A 19,419-nucleotide genomic window follows, 5' to 3' on the forward strand; every position below is an offset into this window, starting at 1 on the left:
AAAAAGATATGGCATGTAAGTACAATATGTTATTATAATTTAGTCCCTGGACCAAAAATAATTTTGTTCTTTTCCTACATAAGGCATTAGTGAAGCAGATGGTAAAATCTGAATAAGGAGTTTAGATTAACCCAGTATTGCTTTCCTGCTGGCTCAATGGTAAAGAATCTGTCTGCAATGCAGGAGACCTGGGTTCAATTCTGGGTCAGAAAGATGCCCTGGAGAAGGGAATGGCTACCCACTCCAGTATTCCTTCCTGGAGAATCTCATGGACAGAAGAGCCTGTTGGGAGTCCATGAGGTCACAAAGACTGAGCAATTAGCACACTTGCTTACACACTGTTTCTTCCCAGGTGGTGCAGTGGTAAAGAATTCACCTGCAGTGCAGGAGACCTGGGTTTGATCCCTGGTCGGGAAGATCCCCTGGAGAAGGATCCCTAGGGAAGGAGAAAGCAACCCATTCCAATATTCTTGATGGGAAAATCCCATGGACAGAGGAGCTTAGTTGGCTATAGTCCATGGGACTGCAAAGAGTGGGGCACAACTGAGTGACTGAGTATGCACCCACACATAGTACTATGTAAATGTATATTGCTGGATTTTGATAAGCTATGCTTAGGTAAGTGAATATTCTTGTTTTTAGGAACTCCACAATTGTGAATGTCTATAACTTATTCTCAAATAGTTCAGAAAAAGGATAATTGAGTGTAGAGGAGAGAGAAGAGAGGAGAGAGAGAGATTCACCAGATTTCCATTCCTCTTCCTTCAATCTCAGTGGACTTGGGATATGGTCATTTGAGCAAACTATAACGCTCAATCCAAATGAAAAGGAGAGGACCTTAAGTGAGAGACATAATGTCGGGAAGGCTGTTGTGTGTAACAGATGTGTTCTGTGTTTTCCCAAAAGAGACTGGAACCCAGTTTATATATCATCAAGGGGTTGGCTCCGTCTGGGAAAGGAATTCCTTGGAGTCAAGCCACCCAACAAGAGATGGGACTCTTATGTGGTGATGAGCAACCTGGCACCAAAAATACCCAGACAGAGGTTGGAAGACCACCCAGCAGGGATGTGAGGATGGGGCTTCCTTACATCCTTCAGGGAGCTATAATAGTATGATCTTATGGTGCCTTTCCCCTCTTCCACACCACAACTACACTTTAAGTTTTTACACTGGAGTATAGAAAATTACCAGCGTTACCAATGTTGTGACAGTTTTAGGTACATAGCAAAAGGACTCAGCCATACATATACATGTATCCATTCACCCCCAAACTCTCCTCCCATCCAGGCTGCCACATAACATTGAGCAGAATTCCGTGTGCTGTACAGTAGCGCTGTATAATGGAGTTATTCAGCGTACACACTTGCTATATTTAAAATGGATATATAGCAAGTGTGCACATGTTGTTAGTTGAATGACTCTGCCTGAGACCTCCCATAAGACCTCTCTGATTGATGTATGGCTTCTTCATTTTCCCAAGATATGGTCTTTTATTTATTTTTTAATATTCTTTATTTATTTACTTGGCTTCCCAGGTGGCACTAGTGGTAAAGAACTTGCCTGCCAATGCAGGAGATGGAAGAGACACAGCTTCAATCTGAGGGTTGGGAAGATCCCCTGGAGAAGGGCATGGAAACCCACTCCAATACTCTTGCCTGGAGAATTCCATGGACAGAGGAGCCTGGCGGGCTATAGTTCATAGGATCGCAAAGAGTAGGATACAACTGAAGTGACTTAGCATTTATTTATTTGGCGAAGTAAGGTCTTAGTAGTGGCACTTCAGATTAATTGTTGCAGCAGAAAGGTTCAGTAGTTGAGGCTTAGTTGCCCTGCAGCATGTGGGATCTTAGTTCCTCAACCAGGGATCGAACCCTTGTCCCATACATTGCAAGGCAGATTCTTAATCACTGAGCCATCAGGGAAGTCTCCTCAAGATACAGCTTAAATACCCTTTGAAGAAACAATGGGGGAAGAATGGTCTAAGATACTTCTCTCAACAGCACACATACTCTGGTTTTCATGTTAAACTCCTCACCCTACAGGGTTGGCAGACAACCAACTACTTGTGGATTAGTTCAGACCTACTTAGTAGATGGGTAGATCCTCTCTGGATTGTGGTTCTCTCTGCCCTTGTCAACTAGGTACCCTGTAGAACTCTAACCAGCTGACTCTCAGGCACAAAGGCCCATATCCTGCAGCTCTGCAGTCTCACACTACATTTCTGCATTATCCATACTGTTCACACTGGTTTATAGACAATCTGTGCTTTTGGCTGAGTGTGAGAGGGAGAGATCCCTTGTGTTGTAATTGGATAAGCAAAGTTTCAGCCCCAAGTCAGATTTTTCCCTAAGACCATGTAAATGCCCATGAGTAAAAAAATGACATGGAAATTGCGTTTTATTCCAGAAAGGTTTTCTCATAATGTTAATAGAATTCTCCTTTTATTTAGCTTGTTTGTCAAATTCTAAACTGTCAGGCTTGACTGAGCCCCACTGAGATTTTTTGACCCATTTGTGCAGTTGTGGTTTGTTTTTTTTTTTTTTACTTTTCACAACATTTCATTTAGCCATGACCCTGAACTGAGAGCGATGAGCTTTATTCACTCTGTGATGTATTTGTGGTGGACGGTTTAAATCACCTTCATTACCTCCTTTAATGAATTATTCTTTTGTATCAAAAATATTTCTCTTCTCTGCTGGTTGTAGCCACAAAGCACTGGAGTTCTTTACTGCCTAAATAAGGTTCCAGCCTAACCAATATCTGATGTTTAAAAGAAAATTGAGGATTAAGTAGGAGGCATTAAAGGAAAGTATCGCCTGTTAAAAAGATGACAGAATGGCAGAAAACAGTGCACAGAGGCCCCGTGGGCAGGGAGAGGTTAAGCATTTTTGTCTTTCATCTGTTTTAAAGGTATGAGACTAACAATGTGTTATCCTCATGACCTTCATCTCCGGTTTTGTGGGGAGGGCAAGGGAGATATTGGGGGGGAAATCTTTAATTGTCTGCGAGAAAAATCCCTTATCAAATCCCGATGATTTTATTCATGGTTTCCTGCTAATCTTCAGCAAGCTGTCATGTTTACTAACATCGAAAACAGCTATACCTCTCTCCCAAGCCCCATCCTAAATCAGTCAGTCTTTCTCTGAGGATGGCTCAAGAGCTTTGCAAAAGTCAATATGCATCTAAAACCCAACAAGAGGAGACTCATCAAGCTGAACCAATGCAGAGAGGACCCAAAGAATGAAATGAGGGTGGCTGGGATCAGCAGTTTCCAGGAGTTCCAGAAGGTTTGAGGGGACGACAGTGCTTCTCCTGGGGAGGCCAGATAGCAAGGAGAAGATGTGGGCTTTCAGACGCTGTTTTGGGTGAGCTCAGGGTTTGGGGCGGGCAGGTGAGGATCCCCCAACCCCGTTTAAAACTGACAAGCTGAACTTTAGTCTGTTTACATAAATGGCTTCCTCCTAAGATTTTCTTGAGGAAAAAAGTTCCTGTTCTGTATTTTGTTTTGTTTTAATTTCTGAAATGGACTGGTTTATCTTAAGCTGATTGGAGGATGGAGTGGAGTGGGCAGAGAGGACTTCTGAGAACCTTTCATTTAACAGCTCATCCTCAACTCCTAGGGCTTCCCTGGTGGCTCAGAGGTAAAGAATCTGCCTGCCAATACAGGAGATGTGGGTTCGATCCCCTGAGTCAGGAAGATCTCCTGGAGGAGGGAATGGCAACCCACTCCAGGATTCTTGCCTGGAGAATACCCAGACAAGACCGAGGAGCCTGGCGGGCCCCAGTCCGTGGGGTCACAGAGTCAGACACAGCTGAGTGACAGAGCACCCCAACTCCTACTTCATCCAAAGGGGTTGTGTCCCCTGTCTCCATCAGCCCCTCCTCGGTGGCCTCCTGCTGAGTCTTCTCTGGCCAGTTTTCCTGTGGCCAGCCACATCCTGGTCCTCACCTGCAGTTAACTCTTTTACTTTTTCTACCTACCTCTCCAGGTTTTATCCTCCTGAAGTCTTATTTGTGGTCTCACAATCTTATTTTTGCTCCTCATTTCTTCATAGAAGTTCAAATGTTTTCTTTAGCACAGACCCCAATGATGCAGCAGATTTTTATATTCAGGAAAAAAAAAAAAAAGGAGGGGAATATGCCAAGATATCCATAGTACTTATGAGGAAGATATTGATGATTCAATTTGCTGTGGATTTTTTAGCCTCAATTTACACTTCTCTGTAGTTTTTACTCTCCACGTCATCTACAATGAACCTTAACAAGAGGAAAAAGATAGGTTACTCTTTGACAGGAAGTCCATCGACTATATGCCACGTCGTAAATGTTTGTGGGCAGGACAGCAGTCCCTGGGTTGCCATAGCAACCAATGCACCTTTTTGGTCTTACCCCATCCGTTTCAAAAGTGAATTATCTACCTCGCCCCTGAAGGTATTTGAGATCATGATCATCTCTATAAAGATGTTTGTCTTTTAACAAGAAAGCCCAGAAACCTTTAAGACTCAAAAACTGGATTTCTCATGGGGAATTTCCATGCCAGGACAGGCTGGTAGAGAAGCAAGTGCCTGATGAGCCAGATTATTATACCTGCAAGCAGCCCAGCACTCTGCTATTGTTATTTGGCCAAACCAGAGGAGATTTCCATGGATGCTCTTTGCTCACCATATCTGAGAATTTTATCACCCCTTTAGGGAAAAGCGATGACTTGAAGTGGAGGAAAAGTGGGAACCAGCAGTAGAGGAATGAGCTGCACGCTTTCACAGCCACAGCTCTAGGAATGAGACACACGAATTAGTGCAGAACTCCAAACTCATCTTAACCATCGTTGTGTACTCCTCACTGCCTTGCTCGGCAAACCCTTCAGCGTTCTTTATGGAGTCCATGAACAAGGCCATGACCTCCACTGCTTTCTAACTTTGTGTCCTTAAGAACATTTCTTCACAGCTCTCATCACTAAGACTTAAAAAAAAAGAAAGAAAGAAAGAAACCTAATAACAATCTCTTCCTTGAGAACTGTTGAGAAGATTAAATGAGGTAATATATATAAAGTAGATAGCTCAATGCCTAGAATATAATAAGCACTCATGTGCTAAAATTGCTTCAGTCATGTCTGATTCTTTGCAACCCTGTGGACTGTAGCCTGCCAGGCTCCTCTGTCCATGGGATTTTCCAGGCAAGAATACTGTAGTGGGTTGCCATGCCCTTTTCCAGGGGATCTTCCTGGCCCACGGATCCAACTGAGGTCTCCTGCATTGCAGATGGGTTCTTTACCATCTGAGCCCACCAGGGAAGCCCATAATCATGATAAGCATTATCTATTTAAAATTCCAATACTTTGCTCCACCTGAGGTGAAGAGCCGACTCATTGGAAAAGACCCCATTGCTGGGAAAGAGAGAAGGCAGGACGAGAAGGGGACGACAGAGGATGAGATGGTTGGATGGCATCACCGACTCAAAAGACATGAGTTCGAGCAAGCTCCAGAAGATGGTGAAGGGCAGGGAAGCCTGGCGTGCTGCAGTCCATGGGGTCACAAAGAGTTGGACATGACTGACCAACTGAACTACAACAACAATTTACTATTCCAACTGGCCCTCTGTAATTTTGGACAAACTGCCAAATGCTCAGGACATGAATACATTCCTTTGGACAGCCTCATGCAAGAACAGAAGCACCAGGGTCACATAGCTGCTGATCTGCATTTTGGCTTACCAGCTGTGTAACCTTAGGTAAGTTACTACATTTCCACTATTTTCAAATATTAAAGCAAGATAAAAAAGAAACAATGACAGCATCAACCTAACAAGTCCATTATAAAGAATGAATACATAGTGCATGCAGCCCCTGGAACCAAGTATGTGCTCAATAAAAGCTCAAAAAGATGTGCTCAAACGAAAACCATTTCCCCATATGGATTTCATTCAAACTTCACATACATTTCACCAGTGAGAATAGCCCAAGGAAAAGTTTCAAAAAAAGTAAAATTGATAACCAGAGTCCTTCAGTCCCCATGTAATGTAATTGACTTCTCACCCCAAATGGCCACCCCTTTTACATAGCTGCCTTAGACACCCCAAAAGACATGCTGAGGATCATTTCCCAGTGTTATCCCAGGACCCCTTACAATGTCCATAATGTAGACCTTAAGGAACTATAAATAGTTTCCTCTCTGGCAAAATTTATCCCAGTTGGGTCCTATTACTAAAGCTTTTTTAGAAGACTGGTTAGTGCTGTGAGATCTTCTTGACTGATAATGGTTAACTGTTTAATAACTCATCCTTGCTTTTGATATGCACATATATGAGTAAGAATATATACCAGGATTCCAGGCTCACATCATTCTTGAGAACAGAAATTCTCTTCAACCACACAGCATAGTAGGACATCACGCTCCCAAGAAATTATTGCCCAGGAAGACTAAATAGCTTTATTAAATAGCTTGATTTCCTTTTGCTTCAGGAACTTCATGAAAATTCATTTATATGAACTATTGACAATTCAGCTAGTCCTTTTCAGGACAGTGGTCCTCTTTTCAGAAGAGACGACCACTCGCTGGGCTCATCAAACAAAACTTCCTCCCCAAGGTTTGCTTCCAAACCCTCTCCTCCCGGCCCTGAGCAATTACATCATAAACACTGCCTGATCTTCATCCAAGACCCCATATAGGAAGATCTAGTTGGAGCCGCAGAACTCACACTGTGTAATATTTCACCCTAGATCTTCCCCTTTCGAGATATTACTACAATCCAAGATAATGGTGACCTTAACTACAGCCAACAGAAGCTTTTAGTGGTCTTTTCATGGAGTCAATTTAGAAGATGTTTCTGGACAAAGCAAGCTTTTACCAAGACTTCTAAGTCCTATATATGAAAAAAAGCTGCCTCTTTTGCCACTTTAACACCAGTTAAAATTACTGAGTATTTATTTACTGAATGTTTCCTATGTGCTCAGCATTGGGCTAATCAGCTTACATGATCATCTCATTTGTCTCATGGAAATGCTTGAAGATAAGCATTATTTGCCTCCTCTTACAAATGAAGACACAGAGGCTGAGAGAAGTTAAATAACTTATTTAAGTCCTGAGAGCTTGTAAATGGCATATGGAGAATTCAAATGGAATCCCCCATCTGCCTCCAAAGCTGACAACCCACATTGTTATCCCCAAAGCTCTGATGCTGGTTTGCAGAGATTACACTGTTTTGCATTCAGATAAAGACCCTTCGTGGTTACCAGGAGAAGCAGCTTCCTGCAGAAGTTTTCTGAAAGGCCAAAGGAAATAAGTCAGCAGAACACCTGAGGTGCTTGAGGGGCGTGGCTACCCTATCCGCCAAATCTAACCTGACTCAGCCCCTCCACCCAATCACCCTCCAGCATCTTCTCTGCTACTTCCCAGGCCCCTAAGTTGTGATGAGAGTTGATTTTTTTTTTTTTTTCAACTGGAGTATAATTGCTTTGGGCTTCCAGGTGGCGCAAGTGGTAAAGAACCTGCCTGCCAATGCAGAAGACATTAGAGATGGGGGTTCCATCGCTGGGTTGGGAAGATCCCCTGGAGGAGGGCATGGCAACCCACTTCAGTATTCTTGCCTAGAGAATCCCACGGACAGAGGAGCTTGTCAGGCTACAATTCATAGGGTCACAAAGAGTCAGACACGACTGCAGAAACTTAGCGCACACACACACATAATTGCTTTACAACGTTGTGATAGTTTATGCTGTACAACAGTGTGAATCAGCTACAGGTATACATATACCCCCTCCCTGCTGAGCCTCCCTCCCACGCCTCCATCCCACCCCTCTAAGGTCAACACAGAGCGCCAAGCTGAGCTCCCTGTGCTATACATCAGCTTCCCACCAGCCAGCTGTTTCACACACGGGAATATATAGATATCAGTGCTACTCTCTCAGTTCATCCCACTCTCTCCCCCTACTCCCCGTGCCCCCGTGTCCACAGGTCTGTTCTCTACGTCTGCATCTTTATCCCTGCCCTGGAGAAAGGCTCATCAGTACCATTTCTCTAGATTCCCTATGTATGTGTTAATACATGATGTTTGTTTTTCCCTTTCTGACATACTTCAGAGAGCTGATTTTTTATAGGAAACTCAAGAAGGTTTGTGCACTCAATGTGCTAAGTTGCTTCAGTCATGTCCGTCTCTTTATGACCCCGTGGACTGTAGCCCGCCAGGCTCCTCTGCCCATGGGATTCTCCAGGCAAGAATTCTGCAGCATGTTGTCATTGCCTTCCTCCAGGGGATCTTCCTGACCGAGGTATAGAACCTGGGTCTCCAGCACTGCAGGCAGATTCTTTACCATGTGAGCCACGAGGGAAGCCCGAGAAGGTTTAAGGAGCCAAACAAACAGCCGATGGTTCTTGGGGTCACTGCAGGGGACATTCAAGAGCTGTCCTGACAACTAGCAGTGATGCCCTGAGGCCAGCCCCTATGTCAGGCCCCGGAGGTGAGCATAGGGCTTCTGAAGAGAGGAGGGGTCAGCTTTCAGCCTCCCGTGGCAGCTGCAAGGACGCTCCCCACAAAGGAGAAGCTGCGATATATGAATTGAAACATAACTAATCTTAATGTCAGCAGTAATGGAAATTATACTCCATTATCTTTAGCTCAAATAAGAATAATGATATTGAATTAGCTTGCAGGTATTTTCTTTTTATTTTTGTAAAATAGATACATTTCAGTAAACCTGGCTATAAAGTAAATTTGGATTTTAAGAAAATCTTGTTTCCCATTGACTGCCTTTTGAAAAGTAAAGATGCTTTTCCTAAGCTTCAGTAAGAGTGGCTGAGAAGGGTAACAAAAACATCCTTCATAGTATTCTTTTGTTCGTTTGTTTTTATCACCAACTCCTTCTAATGACTTTCCATAGATACATTCCCAAGCTGGAGAACTTTCTCCACTCTTGAGAAAGCCTCAGAAGTTATGTCTGCCTCTTCCTCCACACACTCAGTGCTTCCTCTGGTTCATAAAGTGTGCCGTGTCCAAGTGTTAGGGTGCAGTGCTACAGGGGAAGGGACTACAAATAAGGATATACTCCAGACCCTAAGCTGCCCCACCACTTCCCTGAATTCCACATGATGAATCCAGTTCATCTTGTACTTTATCAATCCTCAGGCATATATTTTTTTTTTCACATTTTAAGCTGTTCCAAATTTAAGGTGCTTCTAACCAATGATGGTATTTCAATGGCAACTGGCAGCATTCTTTTTCTCTCAGTGGCATGCACAAATGGTGCTTCTTATAGTCAATGACATCTTCGATTCGAGGAAATAGGATTAATTTTTCAATATCTAGTTTGAAAATCTTCTAAAAGGAGCTGGTTCCCAGCAAGCAGTGATCACGTGAGAGCTTTGCGCAGCATATGCAAATAAGCAGAGACAAATTGCCCCGAAACCCAGATCTTGCCGTGACTAGGCAGGCAGTAAGTCATCAGTTAAAATCATACTCCTACCCCTAAACGCCAGACATCATTACTCATTCATTCAACAAACACTTCTAACAACTACTGCGTGCCAGTATGTGCCAGACACCATCATAGGCCTTGGTGATATAACAGCAGGAAATGAGATGAACAAAGTCTCTGTTCTAAGGGGTTTCCATTCCCATGGGGGGGTTGGGGGAGACTCCCAGATTCAAATAGGCAAGAGCTGTGCTGTGCTTAGTCAGTCAGTCATGTGACCCCATGGACTGTAGCCCGCCAGGTTCCTCTGTCCATGGGATTCTCCAGGCAAGGATACTGGAGTGGGTTGCCATGACCTCCTCCAGGGGATCTTCCCCACCCAGGGATTAAACCTAAGTCTCCCACACTGCAGGTGGATTCTTTACTGTCTGAGCCACCAGAGAAACCCAAGAATACTGGAGTAGGTAGCCTGTCCCTTCTCCAGGGGATCTTCCTCACCCAGGAATCAAATCAGGGTCTCCTATATTGCATACAGATTCTTTACCAGATGAGTACTGCCAGGGAAGCCCTCAAATATGCACACACAGACGCAAATCAGGTAAATTCAGATGATGACAGTGAAAATTAAATAATGAGGAAATTCCCTGGGTGTTCCAGCTGCTAAGACTCCCCACTCCTAATGCAGGAGGTCTGGGTTCGGTCCCTGGTCAAGGAACTAGATCCCACAAGCTGCAATTAAGAGTTCACATGCCCCAAAGAACATTGAAGATCCTGCTGCAACTAAGACCCAGCACAGCCAAAAAAATAATAATAATGATTAAAAAAATAATAATAAAATAATGATTCTAGAGGGACTGGGTAGGGTAGCTATTTTAGGTCGGTGGTCAGGGCAGCTCTTTGAGGGTGACATTAGCACCGAGGCCAGAATGTAGGAAGGAATCAGGACGCAGAGACCCAAGAACAGAAGATTCTAGCAATCTTGAGATCAGAGCAAGTGGCTAAGCCCAAATTTGGTGAGTGCAAATGACAAAAAAGCCTAGAAGCTAAAGGCAGATGAACAAAGTGAGGGGAGGGCAGTAGGAGGTGATTGAAAGGAAGGGTGGGTGTCAGAAGGCGGGACCCCCACCACTTTGACATTCCTCACTGAGGTTGTGCAAGATCAGGACTGGGGAGGGACGGATATGTCAGGTAGATTTTCTCACTCTCCTTTCTGTTACTTGTTTCTGACATGTCTGCAAGAAAGCCCGTAGGAATGATCATCTTTGTCCAGACCTAAAATTTCCCAGGAGTTTCCCTATCCATCCAGAGTCTTCTTCTGAATTTGGATTCTTAGCACCCGCTAAGTCCTAAGACAAACCACTATCTCTTCTGAGTCTTTGTCAGTAACCTTCCTCCTAGTTTCATTTTGCCGTTTCCATGTGCAGCTCGTCAGAAGACGACACTTAAAGAAGAAAGCCAGGATTATACCTGGAAGGAGAAGCACAGAGCGCCCGCCTTTCTCTCTGCCAATGGGTGCAGGAGACACCTGTCTGCCATGGCCGTGCCAGCTTCCAACCAGACTCAAAACAAGCACTGTGGATTGCAAGAGAACAAATCCGCACGGGGGTGCAAAGGTCACATGCAAATTGGTTCACGCAGCGTCATGCCTCCCTGCCTCCAGCACGCAGAAGACAACAGCAAAGAGCTGAGTCTCCCTGCTCCTGGCCTGCTGCCCTTCGGCCTGACGACACCCAATAGCACAGCATGCCTGAGCCTCCTGCTTCCTCATTTAATCTCCACCCTATTGCCTGTAAACTACAGATGTGAGAGTTGGGCCATAAGGAAGGCTGAGCATGGAAGAACTGATGCTTTTGATCTGTGGTGCTGGAGAAGACTTGAGAGTCCCTTGGACTGCAAGCAGATCACATCAGTCCATCCTAAAAGAAATCAACCCTGAATGTTCATTGGAAGGACTGATGCTGAAGTTGAAGCTGCAGTACTTTGGCCACCTTATACTAACAGCTGACTCATTGGAAAAGACCCTGATGCTGAGAAAGATTGAGGGCAGGAGGAGAAGGGGATGACAGAGGATGAGATGGTTGGATGGCATCACTGACTCAAGGGACATGAGTTTGGGTAAACTCTAGGAGATGGTGAAGGACAGAGGAGCCTGGCGTGCTGCAGGCCCTGGGGTCGCAAAGAGCCCAACACAACTGAGTGACTGAACAGCTGTCACCTGTTGACAGTTGTCCTTCCAGTCCCCTCTCCTACCACCTGTAAGGTGCCAGCAGTAGCCTTCTCCTTGGCCGACACGCTTCCTTCTCCCCGCCACTGCTCAACACATCTTACTAAAATGCACACTCAGATGCTCTCATCCTCTGCCAGAACAATGTAACAGCTCAGGGAAATCCAGAAGGTCTCTGGATGCCAACAAGGTCCTGATGCTCTCTGGGTCTCCTTCAATGGAGAGGAGAGGTTGCCAGGCTGTGTGTCCCTGGCATTCAGGGGGTGTGTGTTAGTCCCTCCGTCGTGTCCAACTCTTTGCGACCCCATGGACTGGAGCCCACCTGGATACTCTGTCCATGGGATTCTCCAGGCAAGAACACTGGAGTGGGTTACCATTCCCTTCTCCAGGGTATCTTCCCAACTCAGGGATCAAACCCAGGCCTCCCACATTGCAGACAGATTCTTTACTGTTTGAGCTACCTGGGAAGCCCCAGAATTAAGGGGAAGGGCTGAGAAAGAGTCTGAGTGGGGCCTCTGACCCCCACTGCCACCAGGGCAGCTCCGCTGTCAGCTGTTTACATGCAATAGTTATGCCAAAGTATTTAAAACAGTTTTATTTCATTTTTTTTAAGATTTGTTTTTTGATGTGGACCATCTGTAAAGTCATCGTTGAATTTGTGATGATGTTACTTCTACTTTATGTTTTTTGGGTTTTGGTTTTTTTGTTTTTTTTTTCTGGCACCAATGCCTGTAGGATCTTAGCTCCCTGACCAGGGATCAAACCCGTACCCCCTGTGCTGGAGGGTAAAGTCTTAGCCCCTGGACCACCAGGGAAGTCCCTAAACCAGTTTTATTTCTTTAAAAGATTTGAACTCCTCTGGGAGTGAAACAGAGGGATGGATTTCAGTCCCAGTGTACTGAAGGCACATCACACAATCTTAGGCAAATCAGCAATCCTCTTTGAACCTCAATGTTTTCTCTATAGAACAGTTTTCCAAGCTCCACTATTGATATTTGGGTCCAGAGAAGACCATGATGCTGGGACTGATTGAAGGCAGAAGGAGAAGAGGGAGACAGAGAATCAGATGGGTGGATGGCATCAACAATTCAATGGACATGAACTTGGGCAAACTCTGGAAGATAGTGAGGGACAGGGAGGCCTGGAGTGCTGCAGTCCATGGGATCCTGAACAGTTGGGCATGACTTGGCAACTGAACAACAACATTATGTCTTGAGGTGGGATGGAGGAGAGCTGCCCTGTGCATTGCAAGATATTTAGTTGCATCCCAATCTCTACCCACGTGATTCAAGGAACACCCGCACTCCCTGCAGATGTAACAACCAAAAATGTCTCCAGACCTTATTATTAATAAATGTTCCCTTGGGACAAATCACTCATGTTGAGAGCTGCTACTCTAGAAGACTTAAATATTCACCTGTCTTGCAGGACTACGGTAAGCATTAAATGAGATAATATATGAAAAAGTGCTGGGCAAACTGCTCTTATTAGACGTCTGTAGGAAGCAGCTGACTTACAACCTGACAAATGCAAATAATTGTGCACTCAATCCTGAATGTGATGAGAAAGAGACCGTGCACGTTCAGAGCCCTGAGATGTTTATCTTTTTGTCTATCTCTTTAAATCTTTGTGATACTTTATCTCTGTCAATCCATAGCCAGTCATTCATTATGTCAGGGTGACAGGAATTCTAAAACCCAGGCTATTTAGAGCTCAGCAATCCTGGGTGTTAACCCCTGCTTCCCCAGAATGAAAATAAACTACATTTAAGGGAATGTGGATCAACTCAGAAGGCCAGTTCTGCTGTGTTCATCTATTTACTTACTTCTTTTATTGAAAAAAAACAAACTTATAGAAGGAAGACAGACACTAAAAACAAGTCTGTATCATTCAACGGTCAGGGAGATGTTGGGAGACAGAATGACATTGCAACAGGATTTATGCTCATGCATGACCAATTTCTGAAACTCAGTATTCCTCAAGTGGTACTGATAATAAAATGAGAGTTGATCTTTATGGAGATAGACTAAGATCTAGCACTATGCTCCCACAATGAGTACAGCAACTTGTTTGTTGTTGTGGTTATTGTTTAGTCGCTAAGTCGTGTTTGACTTTTTGCAACCCCATGGGCTGTAGCCTTCCAGGTTCCTCTATCCATGGGATGCTCTAGGCGAGAATGGGGGATGCTCTAGGAGGTTGCCATACCCTCCTCCAGGGCATCTTCCCAATTCGGGGATTAAACCAGGGTTTCCTGCATTGCAGGCAGATTCTTTACCACTGAGCCAGCAGGGAAGCCCATCACCTTGTTTAAATCTTACTAATTACCTTAGAGGGTACCATCTTCCCTTCTTTATTAATGGGGAAATGTAGCACAGAATCTTGACAGAACCCACCCAGTGTGGCCACAATTTGAGTTCAGTCTGTTGAGAGCCAGGGTTGAGACCATCGTGCAAACACTCTTCTCCATCATGTTTCATCCTTCTGGCGAGTAAGAGGTTTGAGCTTTCAGCAAACACAGGCTACCTTCACACATGACCCTGAGCCTCCCCGAACACATTTGCACTGTTGTCAAAGCAACATCATGGCTCAAATTTACAGTCAGATAATCAGGCCAGAGGGAAAGCGCTAGAGAGAAAACCAGGTCTTTAATGCTGGAGAAGAAGATCGTCTGGTTAAAACACAGCCAGCCTCCTTCTTGGGTGTGAGAACCAGAATGGCTGCAGTCTTATTAAAACAATATATTCTGCAGACAACAGTTTTATGTCAAGCAGAGAAAATACACGACCACAGTCCACAGTTCTGTTATACCCTGTGTGGGTGCCTGGAACACCCTGGCCACCTCAGGAAGGTGGTTTACCATCCTGCCCATACTAACAGGGCTTCCCAGGTGAGGCTAGAAGTAAAGAGCCCTCCTGCCAATGCAGGAGATGTAAGAGATGCAGGTTCAATCCCTAGATCAGGAAGATCCCCTGGAAGAGGTCATGGAAACCCACTCCAGTATTCTTGCCTGGAGAATCCAATGCACAGAGGAGCATAGCAGACTACAGTCCATGTGGCCGTGATAATCGGACACGACTGAAGTGACTTAGCACGCACCATACTAACATCATTCTAATTTCCAATGAAAGCTGACCCTCCTCACTTAATTAGGTTAAGTTTAATTGCTTCATTAGTCCTCTTAGTCCCAAGAGCTTTGAAAGTTACTTGACTAGGGCTTAAGGATGAAAATAATAATTGTGCATCTCTCAGCCAAACTGGAGGAGCTCTTCCTTAGGACCAGCGCACAGTAGAAACGAGTGTAGTTTTCCAACCCTCCTAAAGGATGCATCTGTCCAACTTTAAATTATAATCTCTGACAATTTACTGAGTTCTGAAAGTGCCTCATGAGAATATGTACTTCAGAGGTCCACAAGCTTCATTCCTTCAAACCCTAAGGAACGTCCGTGAAAGTTTCTCAGTGTCAACCACAGGCCAGGGAAAGGAGAGGTGGCAAGGGCGAGGTCAGGCTGCGATTCACTGGGCTCCCCCACTTCTGCTCCTGTTTCATCTGCTTTAGACGTGTCTCCTCCTCAGAAGAGGGTTTCCCAGGTGGTGCACTGGTGAAGAATCCATCTGCCAATGCAGGAGATGCAGCAGACGTGAGTTTGATCCCTGGGTCGGGAAGTTCCCCTGGAGAAGGGCATGGCTACCCACTCCAATACCCACTCTAGTATTCTTGCCTAGAGCATCCCACGGACAGAGGAGCCTGGCGGGCTGCAGTCCACAGGGTCGCAAGGAGTCAGACACGACTGAGCACACGGCAGGCAACGCTCCTCAAAAGACTTCCTGTTTTTAAAAAAGTTGTTTCTTCTACTAAAGCACTCTCAAACCACTCAATCTGTATAACCCTCCCATCTCCGGAAACTGAGTCAAATACAATGACAACTGATTAAAAGTCGTCTGCCCATTAGCCAAGTCCAGGTTTACCTTGGCTCCATGTGGAAGGCTGGAATCATCCTTGAAATGGGAAGATTTTCTGCTTTGAAGGCAGGTACAACTGAGTTCAAATCTCAGTTCTCCACTCACTACTTACGGGATCTTGGGGGAAATCATTAACCTCTCCTAAGGACAACTTCCTCATATGTAAACTGGAAATATAAAATATGTGGCAAGGGCCAGTGCTCTGTAATTAATAGTTACGATCATTATTCATTAAAGGTACTCTAACAATAATTCCCTTCCCACTCCCCACCTTCGTGCCCCCTTTCTCGAAGGCTGGCAGTGACCAGCTCACGAAACATATTATCAAATGGGATGTGGGATGCCTGTGAACCGCGGGAAGGCAGGTGGACATCTTCCTTAAGTGAATAAGATACAGGAAAATACAGGTTATCACAGGGCTTCAAGGGAGATGGGGAAAGTAACTTGCAGAATTTGCTGCCCTTGACCAGAGGCACCCTTCAAAAAAGCGGCCCGAGATGCGAGATGCCCCCGCCCGCAGTACGTCTCTCTCAATCACGCTGACCTCACCTCGAGAGCAACAAATTCCCGCAGCTTTTCCAACCCCAGGCTCCTTTCACCCTGCCTTCTTTCTCCCAGCTCCCTTAAATGATGGCTGAGCAAATGCCTCCGAGACCATCTTCAGCTAATTTCCTTCAAGACATGCAAGCTGCTAACGCTGGGAAGCACAGATAGTGTGGAATAGCAAATATGGCCAAAATTAGATTAAAATAACCTCCTGATAAACAAATTACTCACTGAAAATAAACATTGGACTAGCGCGACCAAGATAACTTAAAGAACAGCACCACCACATGGCAGGAGGAGGAACTACAGGAGCTGCCTTTTGTGGTCACCACCGATCAGCTAGCTCCCCCAACTACAGGGAAAGAATTTCCCCAACTAGGGGGAAAAAATTACTCAATCAAAAAAAAAGAGCCAAGGGGTGGGGGGGAATTACCAAGTTGAGTGCGGCATGACATAATGGAGGTCTGTAACCCCTCCCGGTCTTGTCCGCTTCTCCTCTCGCTCACTGCATCGTTCACCAGCCTCACAGCAGAGACTCTGGCCTCTAGGGCAGCCACGCGCATGTATTGGGCACCTCTCACTGGGTCCCCTTCAGATGCTTGTATGGGATGGACCAGGGACTTTCTAAACTAAAGGCCAGCCGCGACCACAAAAAAAAAAAAAAAAAAAACGAAGAAAAAAATCCTAATACTTAGAAAGCATTTAACTTCCTTTCAGCTTTTAATTGTATCTTCTTTGGGCTAAACAAACCTACCCTCCTTCATCTATCCTAAGCACAGGGCTCAGGTTTCAGGGGTCTACAGCAGATAAGCTCTGCAGTCCACAAGCTGTGTGCATTACTTAAGCTCTCCAGGCCTCAGTTTCTATACCTGTGAAATGGGTATGATGAGACCTCCTTGCTAGGCGACATGTATATACATAGTTGATGACACTCAAGCCAGTCAATGAACGGTACACATCTGTGTTGTCACGTCCATCCCACCCTGTGATGGCTGTAGCTTGCTAGTTGACATTCACACAAAGTCCATCACAGCCATCCATCCCAGTGTGACAAATGCAAAAATCTATCCATATTACCTGAAGTCGATTTCTGGATCATCACAGAAATAACACAGCTCACTTCTCCAGCAGTTATGGTGGCAGAAAGCACATCAGGTCTGTAATCACACCACAGTGCGATTCTTTCCAGGGATAGGAATTGGGCTGGTCTCTTCATTAAGGTATATTGAAAGCAGGTATATGAGACTTAAGTCAGGAAATAAGAATACTTCCTCAGTTAACACTGTGTTACAGCAGTGGTCCCCAACCTTTTTGGCATCAGGGACTGGTTTCAAGAGTGGGGGAATGGTTTCCAGATGATTCAAGTGCATTACATTTATTGTGAATTTTGCTTCTATTATTATTACATCAGCTCCACCTCAGATCATCAAGCGTTAGATCCCAGAGGTTGGGGACCCCTCTGCTAGAGTTTCTCTAGGCACAGCTCAGTGAGAGGTGTGGGGGCTATAGTAGGGACCCCAGCCCCCATGGAGGTACACCCTGCAGGAAAAACACATGATACATACACAGCAATACATACACACATACTCATATGCAAAAATACAGAAATCATTGATTGCAGGATAGTTGGTTCTTAGAAGTATGCGTGCGCGTGTGGCTTCAGTCGTGCCCAACTCTTTTCAACCCCATGGACTCTAGCCCACCAGGCTTCAGTGTCAATGGGATTGTCCAGGCAAGAATACTGGAGTGGGTTGCCATGCCCTCCTTCAGGGGATCTTTGCAACCCAGGGATCGAACCCGAGTCTGTTGCATCTCCTGCATTGGCAGGTGAGTTCTTTACCACTGGCACCACCTGGGAAGCCCTAAAATGAGGAGAGGGGTGAATAAAAACCAATAGTTTTTTGGGGGGATCTAGACAACAAATTGTATTATAATCATCCAATTCATCGGAGAAGGCAATGGCACCCCACTCCAGTACTCTTGCCTGGAAAATCACATGGATGAAGGAGCCTGGTGGGCTACAGTCTATGGGGTCTCTAAGAGTCGGACACGACTGAGAGATTTCACTTTCACTTTTCCCTTTCATGCACTGGAGAAGGAAATGGCAACTCACTCCAGTATTCTTGCCTGGAGAATCCCGGGGACAGCGCAGCCTTGTGGGCTGCCGTCTATGGGGTCGCGCAGAGTCGGACACAACTGAAGCGACTTAGCAGCAGCAGCATCCAATTCATTAAGAGACTGGATCTTAATTATTCCAACCACTAAAAAGGAATGATAATTATGTGATGGGACAGATGTGCAAATTATTGCTATCATGGCCACCATAATATACAGAGGTAGCAAATCAACATGTGTTACATGTATACAATGTTAAGTGTCAAATATATTTCAATTCTAGAAAAGATTAAGTATCGTAGGTTCTCAGGGAGCCCTGTATTTTCATGAATGTGTCTCAGAGGCCACCTTAAGGCAAGAATCATTGGGAAATGGACAGGGAGCGCTCAGCTCTCTACTCAGAAAAAAAAAAAAGATTGAACACCACTGCTCTAAGCAACCTAGAAGGTCTTTTCCAGCTCTAATGGTCTGACTCCATGGCCTTCAGCTGGAAACTAAAGGGAAAACACTCCCTAGGTAGAACCCAGGGGTACCTGGCTTGTCCAGACAACCCAGGAAGCCAGGAGGACAGATTCCAGGCCCCGCGGTAACCCGGACTGTACATGTGAACCCCAAGAAGGCTATACTGCCCCACAGCTACTGGTGTGTGTCAGAAGTTCAAAGGAACTACTGTGCCTACCATCCTAAAACACTGATGCCCTGCTGAGAACTAAGAGCTCCTAGAATTCCTGCAACAGCAGTCAGGACATTTCTTACACGCCTAGTTCTTTGACATATTGCCACAGAGCATCTCTCTGACCATCACGGCCTCCGGTCCTTGCACAACTGATTGACAGACCACAGGAGAGGACCTCTGAGAGCCTGAGAGGCACCAAAAGGCCCCTTGCCCTAGAAACAGGATGCACTGTCCCCTGGATCCCGCCCAACAGGTTTCCCTAGGGAGATCACAGAGAAGCCCTCTTCCTGCCAAACTTGCCCCAACTCCCCTGCATTCGCCATCCCTCCACTAACTCACTTTCCCATTTCAAGCACCCTCCCCATCACCTCAACTTATGCAAATTCCCAGACTCCTCTAAATGAAAACTCTGAAGCTGGAGAGTGGTCTGACGTAGACCCATCACCCTCTTACCAAGAGGTAGGGCCTGGGACCTCCCTGACGGTCCAGTGGTT

At 45.3% G+C, this 19,419-nt stretch overlaps 1 protein-coding gene and 2 long non-coding RNA genes across 8 annotated transcripts in view; 1 reads left to right on the top strand and 2 right to left on the bottom strand.

The window, feature by feature from the left end:
- AGBL1 (AGBL carboxypeptidase 1) overlaps window positions 1–19,419 on the bottom strand; it is an 867,141-nt gene that overhangs the window by 711,922 nt on the left and 135,800 nt on the right. The window contains exon 1 of one of the 5 annotated variants that reach the window (XM_081550440.1): window positions 3,983–4,258. The exons of the other annotated variants lie outside the window; for them this stretch is intronic. Within the exon in view, the coding sequence (XP_081406566.1) occupies window positions 3,983–4,046 (64 nt within the window). The 5' untranslated portion in view covers window positions 4,047–4,258. Of the gene's footprint in view, window positions 1–3,982; window positions 4,259–19,419 lie in introns of those variants that run through there. 5 annotated transcript variants of the gene reach the window in all.
- LOC145529786 (uncharacterized) lies at window positions 346–13,004 on the top strand. Its single transcript, XR_014071346.1, has 3 exons — window positions 346–618; window positions 8,247–8,453; window positions 10,829–13,004. It is a non-coding gene; the product is annotated as an uncharacterized LOC145529786 (long non-coding RNA).
- On the bottom strand, window positions 13,430–18,395 carry LOC145529788 (uncharacterized). Of its 2 annotated transcripts, XR_014071349.1 has the most exons (3): window positions 18,248–18,395; window positions 15,348–17,996; window positions 14,257–15,240 (listed from the first exon to the last, which is right to left on the bottom strand). It is a non-coding gene; the product is annotated as an uncharacterized LOC145529788 (long non-coding RNA). The 2 variants fall into 2 exon arrangements; XR_014071348.1 differs by lacking the exon at window positions 15,348–17,996 and having other exon boundaries at window positions 13,430–15,240.

The sequence above is a fragment of the Giraffa tippelskirchi genome, chromosome 12 (assembly GCF_054371585.1).
Source record: "Giraffa tippelskirchi isolate mGirTip1 chromosome 12, T2T-mGirTip1v1.2.pri, whole genome shotgun sequence".
Lineage (NCBI taxonomy): Eukaryota > Metazoa > Chordata > Mammalia > Artiodactyla > Giraffidae > Giraffa > Giraffa tippelskirchi.